Source organism: Astatotilapia calliptera, chromosome 20 (genome assembly GCF_964374335.1).
Source record: "Astatotilapia calliptera chromosome 20, fAstCal68.1, whole genome shotgun sequence".
Taxonomy (NCBI): Eukaryota; Metazoa; Chordata; class Actinopteri; order Cichliformes; family Cichlidae; genus Astatotilapia; species Astatotilapia calliptera.
In genome coordinates, this window is record NC_137441.1 from 8,155,406 (window position 1) to 8,171,394 (window position 15,989).

General features: G+C 37.8%; 2 protein-coding genes across 2 annotated transcripts; both read right to left on the minus strand.

Annotated features, from left to right (window-relative positions):
- Positions 1-1,292: 1,292 nt before the first annotated feature.
- On the minus strand, positions 1,293-9,977 carry LOC113013939 (solute carrier family 26 member 9). The gene is made up of 20 exons (XM_080295164.1): positions 9,406-9,977; positions 9,059-9,198; positions 8,823-8,933; positions 8,501-8,676; positions 8,234-8,398; positions 7,995-8,147; positions 7,783-7,865; positions 7,541-7,688; positions 7,342-7,455; positions 7,144-7,221; positions 6,942-7,037; positions 6,744-6,850; positions 6,587-6,656; positions 6,409-6,501; positions 6,181-6,318; positions 5,781-6,032; positions 5,205-5,259; positions 4,706-4,842; positions 3,902-3,961; positions 1,293-3,793 (listed from the first exon to the last, which is right to left on the minus strand). The coding sequence occupies exons 1-20, from the start codon at positions 9,528-9,530 to the stop codon at positions 3,782-3,784; spliced, it is 2,313 nt and encodes a 770-aa protein (XP_080151290.1). The 5' UTR covers positions 9,531-9,977; the 3' UTR covers positions 1,293-3,781.
- Positions 9,978-13,001: 3,024 nt separating this feature from the next.
- Positions 13,002-15,390, minus strand: slc48a1a (solute carrier family 48 member 1a). The gene is made up of 3 exons (XM_026155075.2): positions 14,642-15,390; positions 13,925-14,092; positions 13,002-13,764 (listed from the first exon to the last, which is right to left on the minus strand). Exons 1-3 carry the CDS (start codon positions 14,769-14,771, stop codon positions 13,628-13,630), a joined length of 435 nt encoding a protein of 144 aa, XP_026010860.1. The 5' UTR covers positions 14,772-15,390; the 3' UTR covers positions 13,002-13,627.
- Positions 15,391-15,989: the final 599 nt, after the last annotated feature.

A 15,989-nucleotide genomic window follows, 5' to 3' on the forward strand; every position in this document is an offset into this window, starting at 1 on the left:
CATTAATTAATACCAGATATCACTGGCCACATTTGCTCTTTGCAACTCTGGAAACAAACCCTGTCCAAAGACAATTTGCTGACATTACACAATCAAGATTTATGATGCCCCAGCTTAAAACTAGTTTGTTAATGATGCAGAACAGATCCCCAAACACAGGCCTGTAAAATGCATATGCAAAGCACCAACTGCTGTCAATTGATCAATGTCAGACAACAATTATTTAAATTTACAGAAGTGATATGTTTTTTCTCCATCATCCTCATTTCCTCAGATGAGGCTCACAAGCCCACATCCAATTTGCACAACAGTCTTTGGCTTCCTGGGTCTTTATCCAAGCGCTCCAATTTTAAATCTGATTTTGAAAGGTCAGAACTAAATATTTTCTCAGGGAAGGCGCTTCATAAAAGTACACGAGCGCTAAATGACAAGGTCCCATAACTCAATGAGAAGATACCCTCTGACACCATGCAATTAGTCTCTATAGTATGAAACCACTGGGCGTGTAAACAAATTTAATACATAAATCTCTTGGTCTCAGATTTCTAAAAGGAACCTTGTTAATTAAACCATCATGGTCAATGAATGTGCAAGGGGTGTAAAATTAATTTTTATGTGAACTTGCTATTATAGGATTAAGAAGCTAGTCCATTATAACAGCATCTCATTTGAAAAGGGATTTAGCTGGAGGTATTTCATAGTTCAGTGTAATCATCGTTTGACCTCCAGAAAGGTTTGGTTTTTTTCTACCTATTGCTTCATTGATAAAGAGTAATTATGGAGTAATGTCACAGTATCAAGGGGGTCCGATTGAAAACAGAAGTAGTCCAAAGTCTGTTGTTCAATTTGAATACGTTAGAAAGGAATAAAATATGATGGTAACTGTAAAGTTGTAACAACACCAAATAAGAATAAACAGTTGCCCAGAATTCATGGGTGGGTGCATAGACGATGTGAACCAGTGGCTTGGGGGTGTTACAGTATTTTAATCCCTTTCACTCTGAACAATTCACAAAAAGCTGCAACCACACGATTTCAAAAGCTATGACTGACATGTTTCTGTGATCCATATATTTATTGCATACATTATTTACTGTATTCTGTTACTTTTGTTTTTTACAGTATGGAAGCAAATTAAAAGATTCTCCTAAAGTGCAAGAAACTACTGTGTATTAAGTCACCTGGTGTTTTTAAGCTAGGCCTGCTTTACACACAAACATGTGCATAGGCCTACAGTATTGTTACTGTAAAGTAATTTAATGCTCAGTAATGACCACTGAAATTTCACAATGTTACTGCAAATAACTCGTTTAATTTCATCGTTCAATCATTTCTTTTTGAGATAAAAATAAAAACAACACAAATGAAGTAACATATTTAACTAAAAATACAAAGAAAATTGATTTAGGCCAACAATCAATATTATCAAAATTTCTTAGCACAGGGAAGAGTAAGTAATGTAGATGCTTACTAAGTTTGGGATTTCTACATGAATGTGAGGGACTTGTCTTAACAGAGTGTTGTTTTTGTATTGCAATGAAAGACATCTTGATTCATACCAATAACTAATAACTTTCATAATATAACTGAAACTCAAAAACATAACATTTATAAAAAATAATAAAATTTAAAAAAAACATTAAAAACTGGAAATTAATTGAAAGTGATTGAAATTAAATACTACAGTAATTTGAAAAATAACATTTTCAAATGACTTTATGAAGTCCTCACCAATACTGGAGCTATAGGAATTAAGAGGAACAGCCAGGTACTGCTAATCAAATGCATCTGATTAACTGATGGTCAGTAAGTGTGACTGCCTCTATAAAAGAATACATTTTGGCTGTTTATTGGTTTATTCAGGTGTACGTTAACACATTGCCACAGTCTGCATGTCCCAGCAAATTCAAAGTCAAACCATTCAATGTTCAAAGAAAATGAAAAATAACATACCAAGACCTCAGTGAGCATGTTAAATGTTGAAGTTAATGACAGCACCATTAGAAAAAAAAACTGAGCATGTATGTTTTGGAAAGGTTGACAGATAAGACTTGAGTAGATATGTTTGACCACAATGCAGAGAGAACCAGAGAACCACGTCTGGTAAACCAAACATAGTATATCAGCACAAATGGTAAATGGACTGGTTCTTATATAGGGCTTTTCTACTCTATCTGAGCACTCATAGCACTTTATACAGCTAATTAATTCGCCCAGTCACACAAACACTTTTTATAAGCTGTTAAGTGCTCACTATCTAATATTCACACACATTCACACTCTGATGGATGCATCGGAGAGCAACATGGGGTTAGTATCTTGCCCAAGGATATTTTTGGCATGCAGACTGGAGGAGCCTGAGATCGAACCATCAACCTTCTGGTTAGTAGCTGACCTGTTCTACCACCCCAAACAACCCACAGCCAAACAACCCATACCAACTGTCAAGGGGGGTGGAGGGGTGATGATTTGGGCGCCTTGCTGTCACTGAGCTGAACTCCTCTGCATTTCAAAGGACTGCACAGACTCCTTTGAAAACTTTTTTCTAATGAGTTATCACATGTACATAATAAAAACTGCTATACTGGCTAAAGTTAGTACAACAAATGAATATAGTGGTCTATTAGCTTTTGCTAGTGTTGTGTATGGAAAATGAAAAATGACAGAGAGATTGCCTTTTCTTACACAGTACATTGAAACATTTATAGTCAAGAAAAGTAGGACAATAATAGCTCATAACCATATGTCAAACAATAGTCAAACTAATTCTTTCAATCAAAATATCCCTTAATTTAAATCAAATCAAGTCCACACAGGCAGCCTGAAAACAATGAGGCAGAGAAGAAAGAGAAGTGTAAGCTGCAGGTGATGAATTAAACACAAACACACACAGACACTTACATGCATTAAGCGATGAAAGACTTTCCCAAGGCTCCAAATTAAAGCTGATGGCCATAGAAACCTTGTAATCACTTGTGGTGCCAATTTGCTGCAGAGACGAAGGGGAGCAGAGGAGCAGATGTGTGCCAGAATACCTTAGGATGATTTCTTAATAGCGTTATAAATCCATTCATGCATCACAGGCATACCAACACCACTGACAGCCTGCTGTTAGACTAGACACCACAGGCCTTTAAGCACCTGCTACACAAACACAAGTTATCTGGCCCACACATTTCTCTTTCTTACAGTTTATACTGGCGCAAGAGGCAACAATTAAGAGTGTTATTTGGTTGTTGTAGCTCAATTCTGCCTTATGGACAGTTATGAAGACTCTGATGCTTAACAGAGTTTGCAACAACAAAGCCATGAAACTGCTGATACTATGTAATCTTCCTTTCACTTATGTTTAGCCTTTTGCAGTTCCTTACCTCCACAGGGGCTTAGCCAGACTGCTCAGCTAGTTGTAGCTCACAGCTGTGGCCATGCACACTCTCATTTAATTAAAGGAGCACTTCTGTATGACTGCGCAGTCAGCAGTTCACTCCTCGGTTATTGTAAAAGGTAGGCAAACTGAGCCCCAGAGTTCCCTTCATTAGCACTTGCTTGTTGCTAGTGTCTCTTGCGCTAGTACGTGCCACCCCCTGCCAGTGACGTGAAGTACTGGATACTGCCCCTGATTACTGATCAAGGTAGAACATAGGAAAATTTTAGATAGTCGGATAAAAGATGAAAGTTTAAGCAGAGGACGGATTTTGGCAAGAACGCATTTCATAAATTGCAGAATAATGTCAAGATTATTGACAATATCTTCAGTATGTTTCTTCTGCTCTTGTTCACTTCAAAACATTTCCTGCAAAAGTAAAGTGACTCTTAGACACAGAATGTTCGCTACAGAATTAATAATAAGTAGGTGAACCTGTCATTTTGTATCAGGTTGTGCAAACAAACGTCAGTGTACCTGTTCCAGATCCTTCTCCTCATTAATGTTAAAATCAAGTCCGTGTTTTGCTCCCTGGGCCTGCAGCCAACAACATTTCACATATTTTAGTTAAACAGGCTTGTACACAATGTGATTCTATTAATACTGACAGACATGCAGTAAGACAGTTGGCATACAATGAAATCTCCTTTAACTGTGTGAAAGCAGTTACTCCAAAGTGCTCTTCAAAGACCTAGACTTTTGCATTACAGAACTAAAGTATACTTTAAAATCATTTGTTATCCATGCTAAGTAATATTTTTTTTATCAGTAACCAATTTTTACAGAGCTATTTTACTTTCTATTTAGAAATGTACAACATAATCTATTTTATTAATCTTCTGAATTAAAAAAATATTAACAATTTTCTACCTTTTCACCTATAATAATTTGCTATTGTCTTCCATGGTGTGTATGTCATGTTAGATTAATAAAAAGGCTGCTCTAGCTCATGTGACAATGAGAAACAATATGAGAGACTAAATCAGATACAGAGCATACAGCATGTGCCATGACCTTGGTGTAACGTACAGCTTTGTTTGTTGTGGCGCTTACTCTGTCACAAAACCCTGTGATATTTCTGTTTACCTTTGCTGAACCAGATAAGGTGACAAAAGCTGTACTAAGAAGAGGAATTTTTCACTTAAGAAAAAAAGATATTTTTCTCCTCTGTTTAATCTGTCCCCATATCCCTAACCTTAGAGGCTTTAAACAGCATGTGTTTGTATGTGATGTTTTGAAAAGGATTTGTCTGATAAGGTTATTTTATGCAGAGAGGCCTACCTTTGAGTAGACTTCCCTCTCTCCAGAGGTCTGCTGAGCAAACAGAATGGCATCATGAACAGAAAGAAAGAGATTACTGCGGGCAATATTGCCATCTTCAAACGCTCCCCCGGCCTCCAGTTCTTCATACACCTGGGCTGAAAGTAAGGCAACTAATATTATACAGGGACAAAGACATTGTTAAACGTAGTGATTTTGCCTAACGCGCCTGTAGTATTGTAATTACAATTCTCTAAGGCAGGAAACAAGAGAAAATTTGCAGCTTTAAAGTAATCAAGCATGATAAACTACAGTCACTGTGGATCTTCCCTTTATCTCGCTGGGAAATTGAGATTACCTGCACAAAATGTTAAGCAATGTCTAACTTGTTTTCCTCTGACAGAGCACTTCACAGAGCTAATGGACTCAGTGCTTTATGAATGATTAGGTCTTTGTTGCCATGCCAACTGTACAGAGTAGCCAACAGGTGTGAACAAATGCAGGTAGTTTAAGATTTTACCTTGAACGTTAGCCAGGTACAGTTTAATGCCCAGCATCGTGTAGCCCGAGTTCATCTGCGTGGAAAATGAAAGAAAGAAAACCTGTCATGGACATGCACATACATGAACTTACAACGAAATCCAATTATTAATGCTCTCATAAAAAGGCTCGGCTGAACAGCATCTGGCTAACTGAAAATGAAATATTTGAGAAAAAAGTAAGGCATCCTTTCATGATTCAAAAATGTGTTCAACGCAGGTTAGAAGCTCTCTTTTTCTATTTGGACATAACTGCCTCAGTCTCTTTGATATGGGAATATCAAAATGAGAAATTCTCTGAAATTATAATTTGTGTTAATTAACTTAGCTGTTAGACATCCATTTTATATTATTAAACATAATAAAACCCCTTTCAAAAAACTTTTGCTGCCAATTTAAACTATTTTCCAATCTAAAATAACTGCATCTTTAATCTTTTATGGTTACTTTCTGCACCATAAAAATTTTTTAAAACATTTAGTGTACTTATATTACATTACATTAATCCTATATTGTATTAATCCTGACTCTGTTAGCACAGGAGAGAACTTTATAACCTTTATCAATGCTTTTATGCCCATCAGGTCTATGAAGCAGACCCCCGCCATGTCGAGGATTAGGGTGTGGAAGGGCACTGGCTGAGGCTCCAGGGTGAGAACAGGGGGACTGGATGGCTCTTGGTCAGGCAACTGCTCACCAAGTTCAATATCATTACAGTGGAAGTTGACATAGCTTGTAGGAAGTTCAGCATTGTTGGCACTGCCATCGTTCATATCAAAGTCATTTTGCAGTTCAAGCTGAGATATGGTCTAGATTTACAGGAAACAAATACAGAAAGGTACAGAAAGGTCACAAGTTGTACTTTCAGTGAATCACCTTTAACTCAGTGGGATATATATCAACAGTTGGATGGCCCGTAAATTACATGAGTCTGATGTCATATGAACTTGATCCTACCTGAGCTTTCATGTTAACCAAAGAGCTGAGTTTCCGCCTTCTTGACGTTTTGTCCTTATCTTGTTTCACTTTTTCCTTCTGTTCTTTGTCCAAGAACTTCTGCCTGGCCAGGATAAGTTTGCCAGGGTCCAGCCCAGTCTAGGTATACAAATACTATATAAACATCTACATGTCACATGAACACATGGCCAACCTTGCCTGACGGGAAAAGTGGCCATTTTGTCTTACCTTTTTGATGACTCTCTGGCGAAATATTTCCACATTTGCAAAGTAGATTGGTGAGCAATAGTTAACTATTTTCACACCTGTTACTGACATGACCTGTGGAGTTGTTACAAAAAAATGAGATGCAATTCACCCCAAGTAATTTCTTATGGTAAAAAAAAAAGATATATACTTAATATACCTTGCTGTACGTCTTTGGATTTCTGTAGATATCTGTATCCTTAATTTGAACAATTGTTGAACCATTGCGACTGTAAGGAAAACGTAGTTATGAAAAACTAAAACAGTAGAGCTCATTTTTGGTTCAAATGTACTACATGTTCATACAGTTTACTCACAACTGTGTCTTGAATATAACTACCAGGATGGAAAAACTCACTCCGATAGCAACACCATAAGGCAAGCTTAGAAAGAATGTGGCCAAGAATGACACAACCCACACACACTAAAAAAGAGACAATAAGACATGAAAAAAATATAGTAAAAAAACCCCCACTGCATTATGCTTCAATATCATATCAAATAATTTAAATTACACAGTCCAGTTTGCTCTTCTTCCATAAGTAAAAGGGATCAGAGAGCTGTAGGAGCGTGTTCTTCAGGTTTACTGCAATCAACGCTCCAAGCACTGACTTGGAGAAACAAAGATAACTGAAGTTACTTAATATGTCTCAGTTGTTCTCTTACGTCTGTATGTTTTGTATGATATTTCAGGTTCACACTGTTATGTCCACTTACTTTTGGGAGTGGCTTTAGATAGATTCCCAGGGCGAGCATGGTGACCATTACTACTAGCATTACACACAGACTGGCAAACTACAAGAGAGCAGTAGTGCAGTAGTTAGGGGCTTTGGTAAACATTTGCTGTATTTATAGTCCATACTAAATCTTCCTCAGTAGGTTCTTAGTTATAATTTGAGTATGATCTGCACTCACTTGTGAAGTTCCTCCAGCACTGTCAACAGCCAGCGTTACAGACAGAGCACAGCAGATCACATGGATCTTAAAGAAAGACCCAAGGAAATTGCTGCAGCCTAGAGCCAACATTTCCTATTCAAAAAGACCATTTCAGTGTTGACAAAAGTGAAATAAAATACACTTCTTACATTTTTAAGAGAGATGCAGTTTTTCAAACCTGGTTGGGATTCACATCATAGCCATGCTTAGCTGCCAGTGTCCTGCCCATAGCTAAGTTGATGACGTATCCGACAATAGCCAGAGAGAAAGCTGTGCTCAACATGTCTTCCCACTGACTCACTGTTGGGAGGATCGGTGCAGGAAATCTAGAAAACAGAGACAAGAAACAAATCAGAGTTAAACATTCTTTAATGACTTTCATGAATAACAGTAGGACAAAAAAGCTGATGTCTGCTTTACCCCAGAGGAATATTGCCCACAATGTCCATGTGGTAGATCTCAGGAAGATGCAGCGGACCTGAGATGGCTGTGGCCACCACCACCTGTGTAAAACAGGAACAGAAATCACGCTACATTCTATTATATACTGTTAATTCTCTTATGTGCACCCAGAAAAACATCTGTGCAACAGCTATCTCAAATATCTAAAAGAAAAAATTTTAACTACTTACGACGATGATCTCAATAGGAATAGGGAAAGGAAGTTTATGACGAAAGTGGAAACCTAGTTCTTTCACCACAATCAAAACTGCACTGCTGACCAAAGCAAAGACTAAGGAGGCTATATTGGTATCAGGAAGGCCCAATATTATATCCTTGAGAGTCTGTTTGGAAAGAAATCATTTTCAGCAAATCATAATTTTGCAAAGTATCCGATCATATTTTCTTTAATAATGAATGGGTAACTTACATATATAACAGCCAGCGGACCACTGTAAGATGGCACTGTGATGCCAAAGATGTACTTGAGCACTGAAATTAAGATTTGCAGTCCTGCAGCAGTCATGAAGCCTCTGACAAACGACTCTGACAGATAGATGGCTACAAACCCAAACTGCATGAAGCCAAGACCAATCTGCACAGACATAAATCATACTCAGTGTGCCACCTTTAAACTATATCCCATATTCCTTTCAGATTTTACCTTAAAGGACTGAGCTTTTAGTGGTATAAGTACCTGTATGATTGCAGTGAGACAGGCCAGAGTACCAGATATAGCCAGACGAACTTCATTCATCCTGTCAGTGTCCACTACTGTGGCATTAAGAGTGGCATTGAAATGACTGAAATCCGACTCAGGGGCTAGCCTAAGACACACGATTCCCACCATAATGCTGAGAACAGCAAAAGTACCTAGACATAGAAAGTAGGGTGTCACATCTATTTTCCTTGCCATATTGCAAAGCGGGCAAAGTCAGGCTCAGTGCAGCACCATGCAGCTCTGGTAACTTATCACTGTCATCACACAAAATTGCTGTAGATAAATCATTCTGATTTACCTGGGACCATCTGGTGAGCAGTGCCCATGAAGAAATATGGGATGAGGGGGAAGAAAGAGGAATAGAGACCATTGACAGGAGGAAGATTTGCAAGGAGAGCAAAAGCCATGCCTGGAAAGAAAAGAAGCTGTCAAATAAATAATAAAAAATAACACAAAAACTGTTATCCACTCCACCAGCTAGCATCAGTCAAAGGCTGTTATACAGAGTTATCTGAGAGTAGAAGATTGACTGACCTTGGGGAACCTGAATGGTGCCGGCGCTGACCCCACTAATGACATCACACAGCAGGTTTTCTTTTACTTTGTACTTGGGAAGCCAGCTTAGAACCGGCAGGTGTTTAAGTAACAATCCTTTGAGCCTGGGTACAGAACATCTAACACAAAAAAACAAAAAACTGTCTTAGAAGATCTCTGGTTTTCTGCTTGTTCATTTATAAAAGTCAATAACACACATGTAAACTTGAGTTCTAGTTATGTATCCCCGTGCTTTTGAATATAATACAGAGGCTTATCAGAAGAGTTTGTGTGAGAGAAAAGCACGTTGTTCATGTTGACTGTGCAGTAAGATTGCAGTTCGGTACCTGAAGAGTTTCTTTACTTTTTCTCCAACAGGGAACTGTCGACTCTTTTTGTCAAATTCTCTGTCAAAGTCAGGGAGGTTATATGCCGGCCTGTCAATCACATAACGTGGGCTTTCCTGTTGCATGGCTACAACATAGCAAAATATATTAAGCAGGCAGATATTTTATGCAATGTCTTCAAAGTGAAATTTAACACATTAATATAGTAAGTCATTTGGTGTCTTTTTTGTTTAAATTTGTCATTAATTCATGAAAGTATCCATAAAAACTCAACAGCATACCTGGAACTTTATACTTCACCTTTCCCGATACTAAACCTGGCCCATATTTTAAGTGTAAGGTCCTTATCTAACCTTGATGAATGAAAGATCAGCCAAAACTTCACGGGACTAATAAAATGTTTGCTCTACACTGGGTAAATAAAAGATCATGCACAAGTTTATTCAGTCCTCGGTAATCCTTTTCTCCATGCAGGAGAAAAACTTATGTTATTTTTCACCAGAATGACAATACAATACATTATGAATACACAGATATTTTTACTTTTTATATTGAACAGATGATCCAACAGCTGTCAGTTGTAATTGTTGTTATATTTTTATAAACTGTTAAACACTAAACAGGAAAAGAAGATTTTAAAGAAATAAAGCTAAAAAGAGATATAACTGCATTAAGAAAATGAAATTAGATTTAGCCTTTTTGTCTAATAAATAAATCTCCAATATGGAAATACTGTGTGAATAATATATCTTATCAATATCACAACCTAGGGATATTACATTACATCTCTTACATATAACCTGTTAATGTAAATAAGCGATTCCTAACAACTGGTGTATGCCTGTAGTGTGACTGATTGCAGCTGACTAAAATGCCGTGTGTAAAGGCAAACACAATTAGACAGATGTTAAAGCTCAACATAAAAAAAGAAATTTTGTTGTACAATGTTAAATAAAAAACAGAAATTTTAAGACACTGTACTTACTTTTGCCTTGCTTACTCTTGAAGCACGTCTGCAGATGTTTGACTCAAATGAGACTTGTTTGATTACTTTTGAAGTAATGCTAAAGACCTTCTACACCTGCTGGGTGGAGCTTAAAAGGATAAAGCCTGGTGCTGTGAAATACACTGCTCAAAAATTTAAAGAAACACTTTCAAACACATAATGAAATCATAAGGATGCCACATCATTTAATGAAAATTATCATTATCAAACCATAGATGGCTGAATTCAAAGACAACAAAAAAATCAAAGTGAAAAAATAATACAGCATGCAAGTCCATTATGCTGAATTTTCATTGTAGCAACTCAAAATTGTATTCAGATGTATGTGAAGGCCCAAGATATGCATACGTGACAACGTCAGGGGATGCTCCTAGCGAGACCATGGATGGTGTCTTCTGGGGATCTCCTCCCATATCTGGACCAGATGACTAAGCTACTGGGCAGTCTGAGGTAGCATCGAATGGACCAAAACATAATGTCCCAGAGCTGTTTTACTGGGTTTCAGCCAGGCGAGTGTGAGGGGCAGTTAGCTGTTTCAGTTCCTTTATCTTTCAGGAACTGCTTGCATACTCCTGCCACATGAGGCCAAGCACTGCCTAGCCAGTAGAGGTCTGTCCGTCCATCCACAATCAAACCAGTCATGCTGAACAATGTTACCAGAAAAATAATGTTCTCCATGGCATCTCCTGACCTTTTAACATCTGGTCTCATCTATTAAAAGTACAGGAACCAGTGCTGGACTCCCAATTCCGGTAATATTTGGCAATATACTAATCAGGCTCCACAGTGTCAGGCAGTGAGCACAGGGACCACTAGAGGGCGTTGGGCCTTCAAGCCACCCTCATGAAGACTGTGCCTCATTGTTTGGTCTGAAACATACACACCAGTGACCTGCCGGAGGCAATTTCATAGGGCTGCAGCAGTGCTCATCCTGTTTCTCCTTGTACAAAGAATCAGATACTGGTCTTGCTAATGAGTTAAAGGCCTTCTATTGCCCAGTCCAGCTCTCCTAGAGCTTACATTCTCCTCCATGCTTTGGAGACTTCCCTGACAAAGCGTTCTAGCAATGTCACACACTGATGTGCTGTCCTGGGAGAGTTGGACTACCTGTGCCGACTCATGATACCAGTAATGATGCTGACTCTAGCAAAATGCAAAACCAGTGAAAAAAGTCATCAGAAGAGATGAGGAAGGAAAAATGTCAGCTTCCATCTATAAAAACATTCCTGTTTGAAGGCTTGTCTCATTGTTGAATTTCACTAAAACAAATTAAATAAAACTGATTAACAATCCCTCTGCTACTTAACTGACCACATCAATGTCCTAGAAATTTAACTGACTTGATGGTATACTCTGACTGAAGTGTTCCTTTAATTTATTGAGCAGTGTAGTTAAATTGGTTAAACTTCTGATTGCCAAATGTGCCGTTTCATCAGTGTGCTACCGAGCAAGGACACAAGATGTAATTACCAATAAATGTATTTTAATAGGTTCAGTTTCTATATACATGTAGCATCCTGATATTCATACTTATCAACAGAAACACACAAACAAAAATACTACTTTACATATGTTATGGGAAAAGGGTAGACATAAGATAGAGCTGGAACTAAACCAATTACAAACCAGTTTAATTTGGCGAATACAAGTAATCCTGCTAACTGCAACAAAATGATACATACAAACACCTTCTTTTCACAAAAAAAGGGTGAGACAGACATGACAATGTGTAACACATGATTTTGTCCCATTGTATTAGAATTTGTGTGCAAAACAATGGCATCAATATCATAGACTAAAGTGCAATTATATAGTAGTTCCATTTGTGTTTTCTCTAAAAGAGGAATGCCAGACTTCAGATAACCTCTCGACATAAAATGAAAGTCTCCCTCTGGTGGAACAAAAAGAAAAGCACAAACTTCACATGAAGGCATCGCCTTCAAGAATGAGAGAACAATAGAGCACTTCTTCCTTTCTTACAGAAGCATGAATGCTCTTAACATTTCACATGACAGAAAGCTTTCGATGAGAACACAAAACTTTATATCTGCAGCTAAATTTCCAAAAACATAGTTCAACGAATAAATTGACAATGACAGAAATGTTATGAGAACCAGTCATTTTCCAAACAAAAACTGTGAAAAGCTGAGAGTACTGTTTGTGAATGGTGCCAACAGTAGTAAAATGCTGCAAGTACTGGTGATACGTGGCTACATGTAGCAACATGTACATGGACTTGTAGGGGAAAAAATATAAAGAAGTGAGTGTATACATTTTTTCATGAGTCTGTATAAAACCAATGCCGCAGAGGATTTTCATCAAAAAGTAGGATGCACATAAAACATATTTAACTCATCTAAGACAGACATTTGTATCTGTACACAGAAGTGAAGGTGAACAAGTTTCAGTTAAGTTTATATAAACAAAACGTTCTCGATAATGTTGCCATTTTTGTTAGTGCACTGCAACAGCTTGATCTTTGTAGTAATGCTTCACACATAATGTTTAGTCGTGATACTAAAATAACAAGCGCCAATAGCAATAGCAGAGTAGTGCAGCAGAATAAAGAACTTGGTATTGAACAGTGGTATTGGTATTGTCTAGCAAATCCTGGACTATAATAACTATAAAACACTTCTCAAACATTAAGTCAGTGACTATCAGGAGATATGAGTATTCTGCAGTTGAGTGCTGACTGTTTGAGAGCTAATTTGGATGAAAACAATCACTCGCTGTCAAGCTAGTATAACTTTTAAGGTAAATGGTTTTAATTTTGGTTTCGATTTTATGGTTGAGTATTTTAACTTTCATTTGAAACACTAATCACTGGATTAAAAGCCTGTTATGGAGGGGATTTTCTGACTGTTTAAAAATGAAACAATCCAAAGATGTAGCTGTTTAAAACCACCTGCACGTCTCAAATGTCCTCCACAAATTCATTCAAAAGCAGCTGACGTTTTCAGAGGTTTACAATTTCTACAGGACTGTAGCACGTAGGCCATTAAAAGTGGGAGAACAGGTTACTATGCAAATACAGAGCTTGTTAAGCAAGTGCAGCAAATGCAGCACCATGTGATAAAAGTCTGATGATTTTTTTTTTTTTTAAATCTAGCCATGTCTGCTTTTCCTCTTCTTTATTATAAAAGCTCATTGTCCATCTCCCGCTGGCAGCCTAAAACCCCTTAAGTCCACCAAAGTCTTTAAAATGAGTACTGACTAAAAATCACTGAGGATGCTGATGTCCGCAAACTCCTGGCGGTAATTGTATGAGTAGTAGGCCAAGAGGGAAGACCATTTGAGGGTCAGAAAGCTCCACACACAGGAGAGGTAGAAGCTCTTCGGGTCAGTGAAAGCTGTGGGACAGAAAAAACAAGGTGGTTACTACTAGAGTTACAACAATCCTCACCTCTCTGAGTATTTGAATTGTCAGTCACTTATTTTAACATAAATGAACAACAATACAAAATTCATTAAAAAAAAAAAAAAAAACAGGAACAGAAAAGACAAGATTACATTGCTTCTGTGCGATGGCCATAGTTAGGAAGATAATAAAGGCAGCCACAGCCAAAACTGAGAAGAATACTCCAACAGCGATGAAGAATCTAAGACCCTTGAGCCAGGTTCGCCAGTAGTCCTGACGGTACATGATGTGTGTGATGAGAGCCCAGAGCGCTAAAACTCCTGTCAAGACAGAAAAACACAGATTTCGATTGAGTATGATAACACTGCAGCCTGAAGACTACAGAAAACCACCACGTGACAGTAATTTATGGAAATTACAGTGTTGTAATAGAATGTAATAGACTACTCCCATACAAAACAAGAAAAGACTACTATTTTAGAAATTTTCTGCAAAAAAATGTGTTTTAAAACAAAATTTACATGATACTCAGAAATGCAAGTAAATCACTTAAATTACTCAATTATTGAAGTTAATTAAAAAAAGAACAATACGGTTTTTCTACTTGAAAGATAAATAATTATAATTTAGCATTAAAAATATCATTACAATTTTTTTTTAAAAATCATAATGTACCAATAATGCATTGTATCTTATAAAGATTTCAGTGACGGACTAAATTTTAAGAGTCGTTATATGATTATGGCGCTTAACTGTCCAGGCCTACATCGCGATTAGGATGCCTGACATGGCTAAATGCGCCGATATCCCGTGATAAAGTCATTAACTGTTTGCAGTGTTTTTAGTTAATGCTATGTGTTTCAACATACCTGACAGGCCTCCCATAGCCGCCGTCCATGGTTGTTTATATGCGATATTCCAGACCAAGAAAGCCGACAGTCCAAACACAGTACCAACAGTAGCATATCCTATTTTAATGTATATGTTGGTGACTCCCATGTTGGAATATTGCTACTGTTAGCCAACGTTAGCACCGTCGTCGAAGATAAAGGAGTATTTTTTTCCCCTCAAAACAAACTATTAATAGGTTAAACCACAGCTTACTGCCACATTATGCAATACCCTAAGCTACAGGAAAAGGACGAAATGAATTTCCCCTCCGCTAAAGAGGACCCAGGGAGAGACCGACAGCTATCCCTGCTAGCAAAACTCTATTTCGAAATAGAGATCAGTCACTTCATGTGCCTTGTACGTAATACAAAGACGAAAATGGCGTTAAGATTTCCAGCTAGCAAGCAACATCAAAATAACAACAGACGAGCTTATCCGATGTACGCCGCAAAGATGTTAGGCTATCATCGAGAAAACAAAACCACCCCGGAGAGCTGCCTCTTCATCCGCAGAGGAAATATTTATTTCAGTAAAAAACTTTCGTTATTGGTCTTTACCTGCCACTCGCTGTTACACGACAAAGGACAAACAAATGAACTAGCATTGCTAATTCAGGGAAAAAACGAATTTCTATGCTCTGTTTACAAAAATTTGCCATACTATCACCTCCCCTTTAAATATCTTTGTACAGAGGAAACCCCCTTCTTATCGACACACCGCCCCTAGTGGAGCAAAGAGAAACAGCATTTCTCTTAGACTTCTCTAATGGAGCTTTGTAGAATTAAATGTGTTGTGCAAAGTTGTAGGCACTGAAAACAAAATAGGAATTTATAAATTTTTAATTTGTTTATTAACTTCAACCCATTGCCTTTAGTGTTTGTGTGCGCTGCACTCTCTGGGACTTTTGTTTTGAGCACCTTAAAGACCTTTGCGCAACTATTCTGCAAATTTGAACAGCTTTAATGTATTATAATTTAACAAATGTCAGAGGTGATTTGTGAAAGAAGGACAAAACCAAGAGTGAAAGGGAGGGTTTACAAGATGACAGTGAGACCTGCAATGATGTATGGTTTGGAGACGGTGACACTAACAAAAAAGACAGGAGGCCAAGCTGGAGGGTGCAGAGCTTAAGATGCTAAGATTTTCACTGGGAGTCACCTGGATGGAGAGGATAAGAAATGAGGATATCAGTGGGAAAGTTTAGGTTCAACAGTTTGTGGACAAAGTTAGAGAGGCAAGGCTGGGTTGGACATGTGCAGAGGAGGAATATAGGGATATTTGAATATGAAGCTGGTAAGTAGGATGAAAAGATGAAGACTGCAGAGA

Excerpts from the sequence above, each read along its gene's own strand:
- LOC113013939 (XM_080295164.1), bottom strand. The coding sequence starts at position 9,530 with ATGCAACAGGAAAGCCCACGTTATGTGATTGACAGGCCGGCATATAAC. Across the intron at positions 8,677-8,822 it reads TGCTCACCAGATGGTCCCAG|GTACTTTTGCTGTTCTCAGC; the intron begins GTAAATCAGAAT and ends TTCTATGTCTAG. Across the intron at positions 7,456-7,540 it reads ATGATGTGAATCCCAACCAG|GAAATGTTGGCTCTAGGCTG; the intron begins GTTTGAAAAACT and ends CTTTTTGAATAG.
- slc48a1a (XM_026155075.2), bottom strand. The coding sequence starts at position 14,771 with ATGGGAGTCACCAACATATACATTAAAATAGGATATGCTACTGTTGGT. Across the intron at positions 14,093-14,641 it reads GGCTATGGGAGGCCTGTCAG|GAGTTTTAGCGCTCTGGGCT; the intron begins GTATGTTGAAAC and ends CTGTCTTGACAG. Across the intron at positions 13,765-13,924 it reads GGCCATCGCACAGAAGCAAT|CTTTCACTGACCCGAAGAGC; the intron begins GTAATCTTGTCT and ends TCTGTCCCACAG.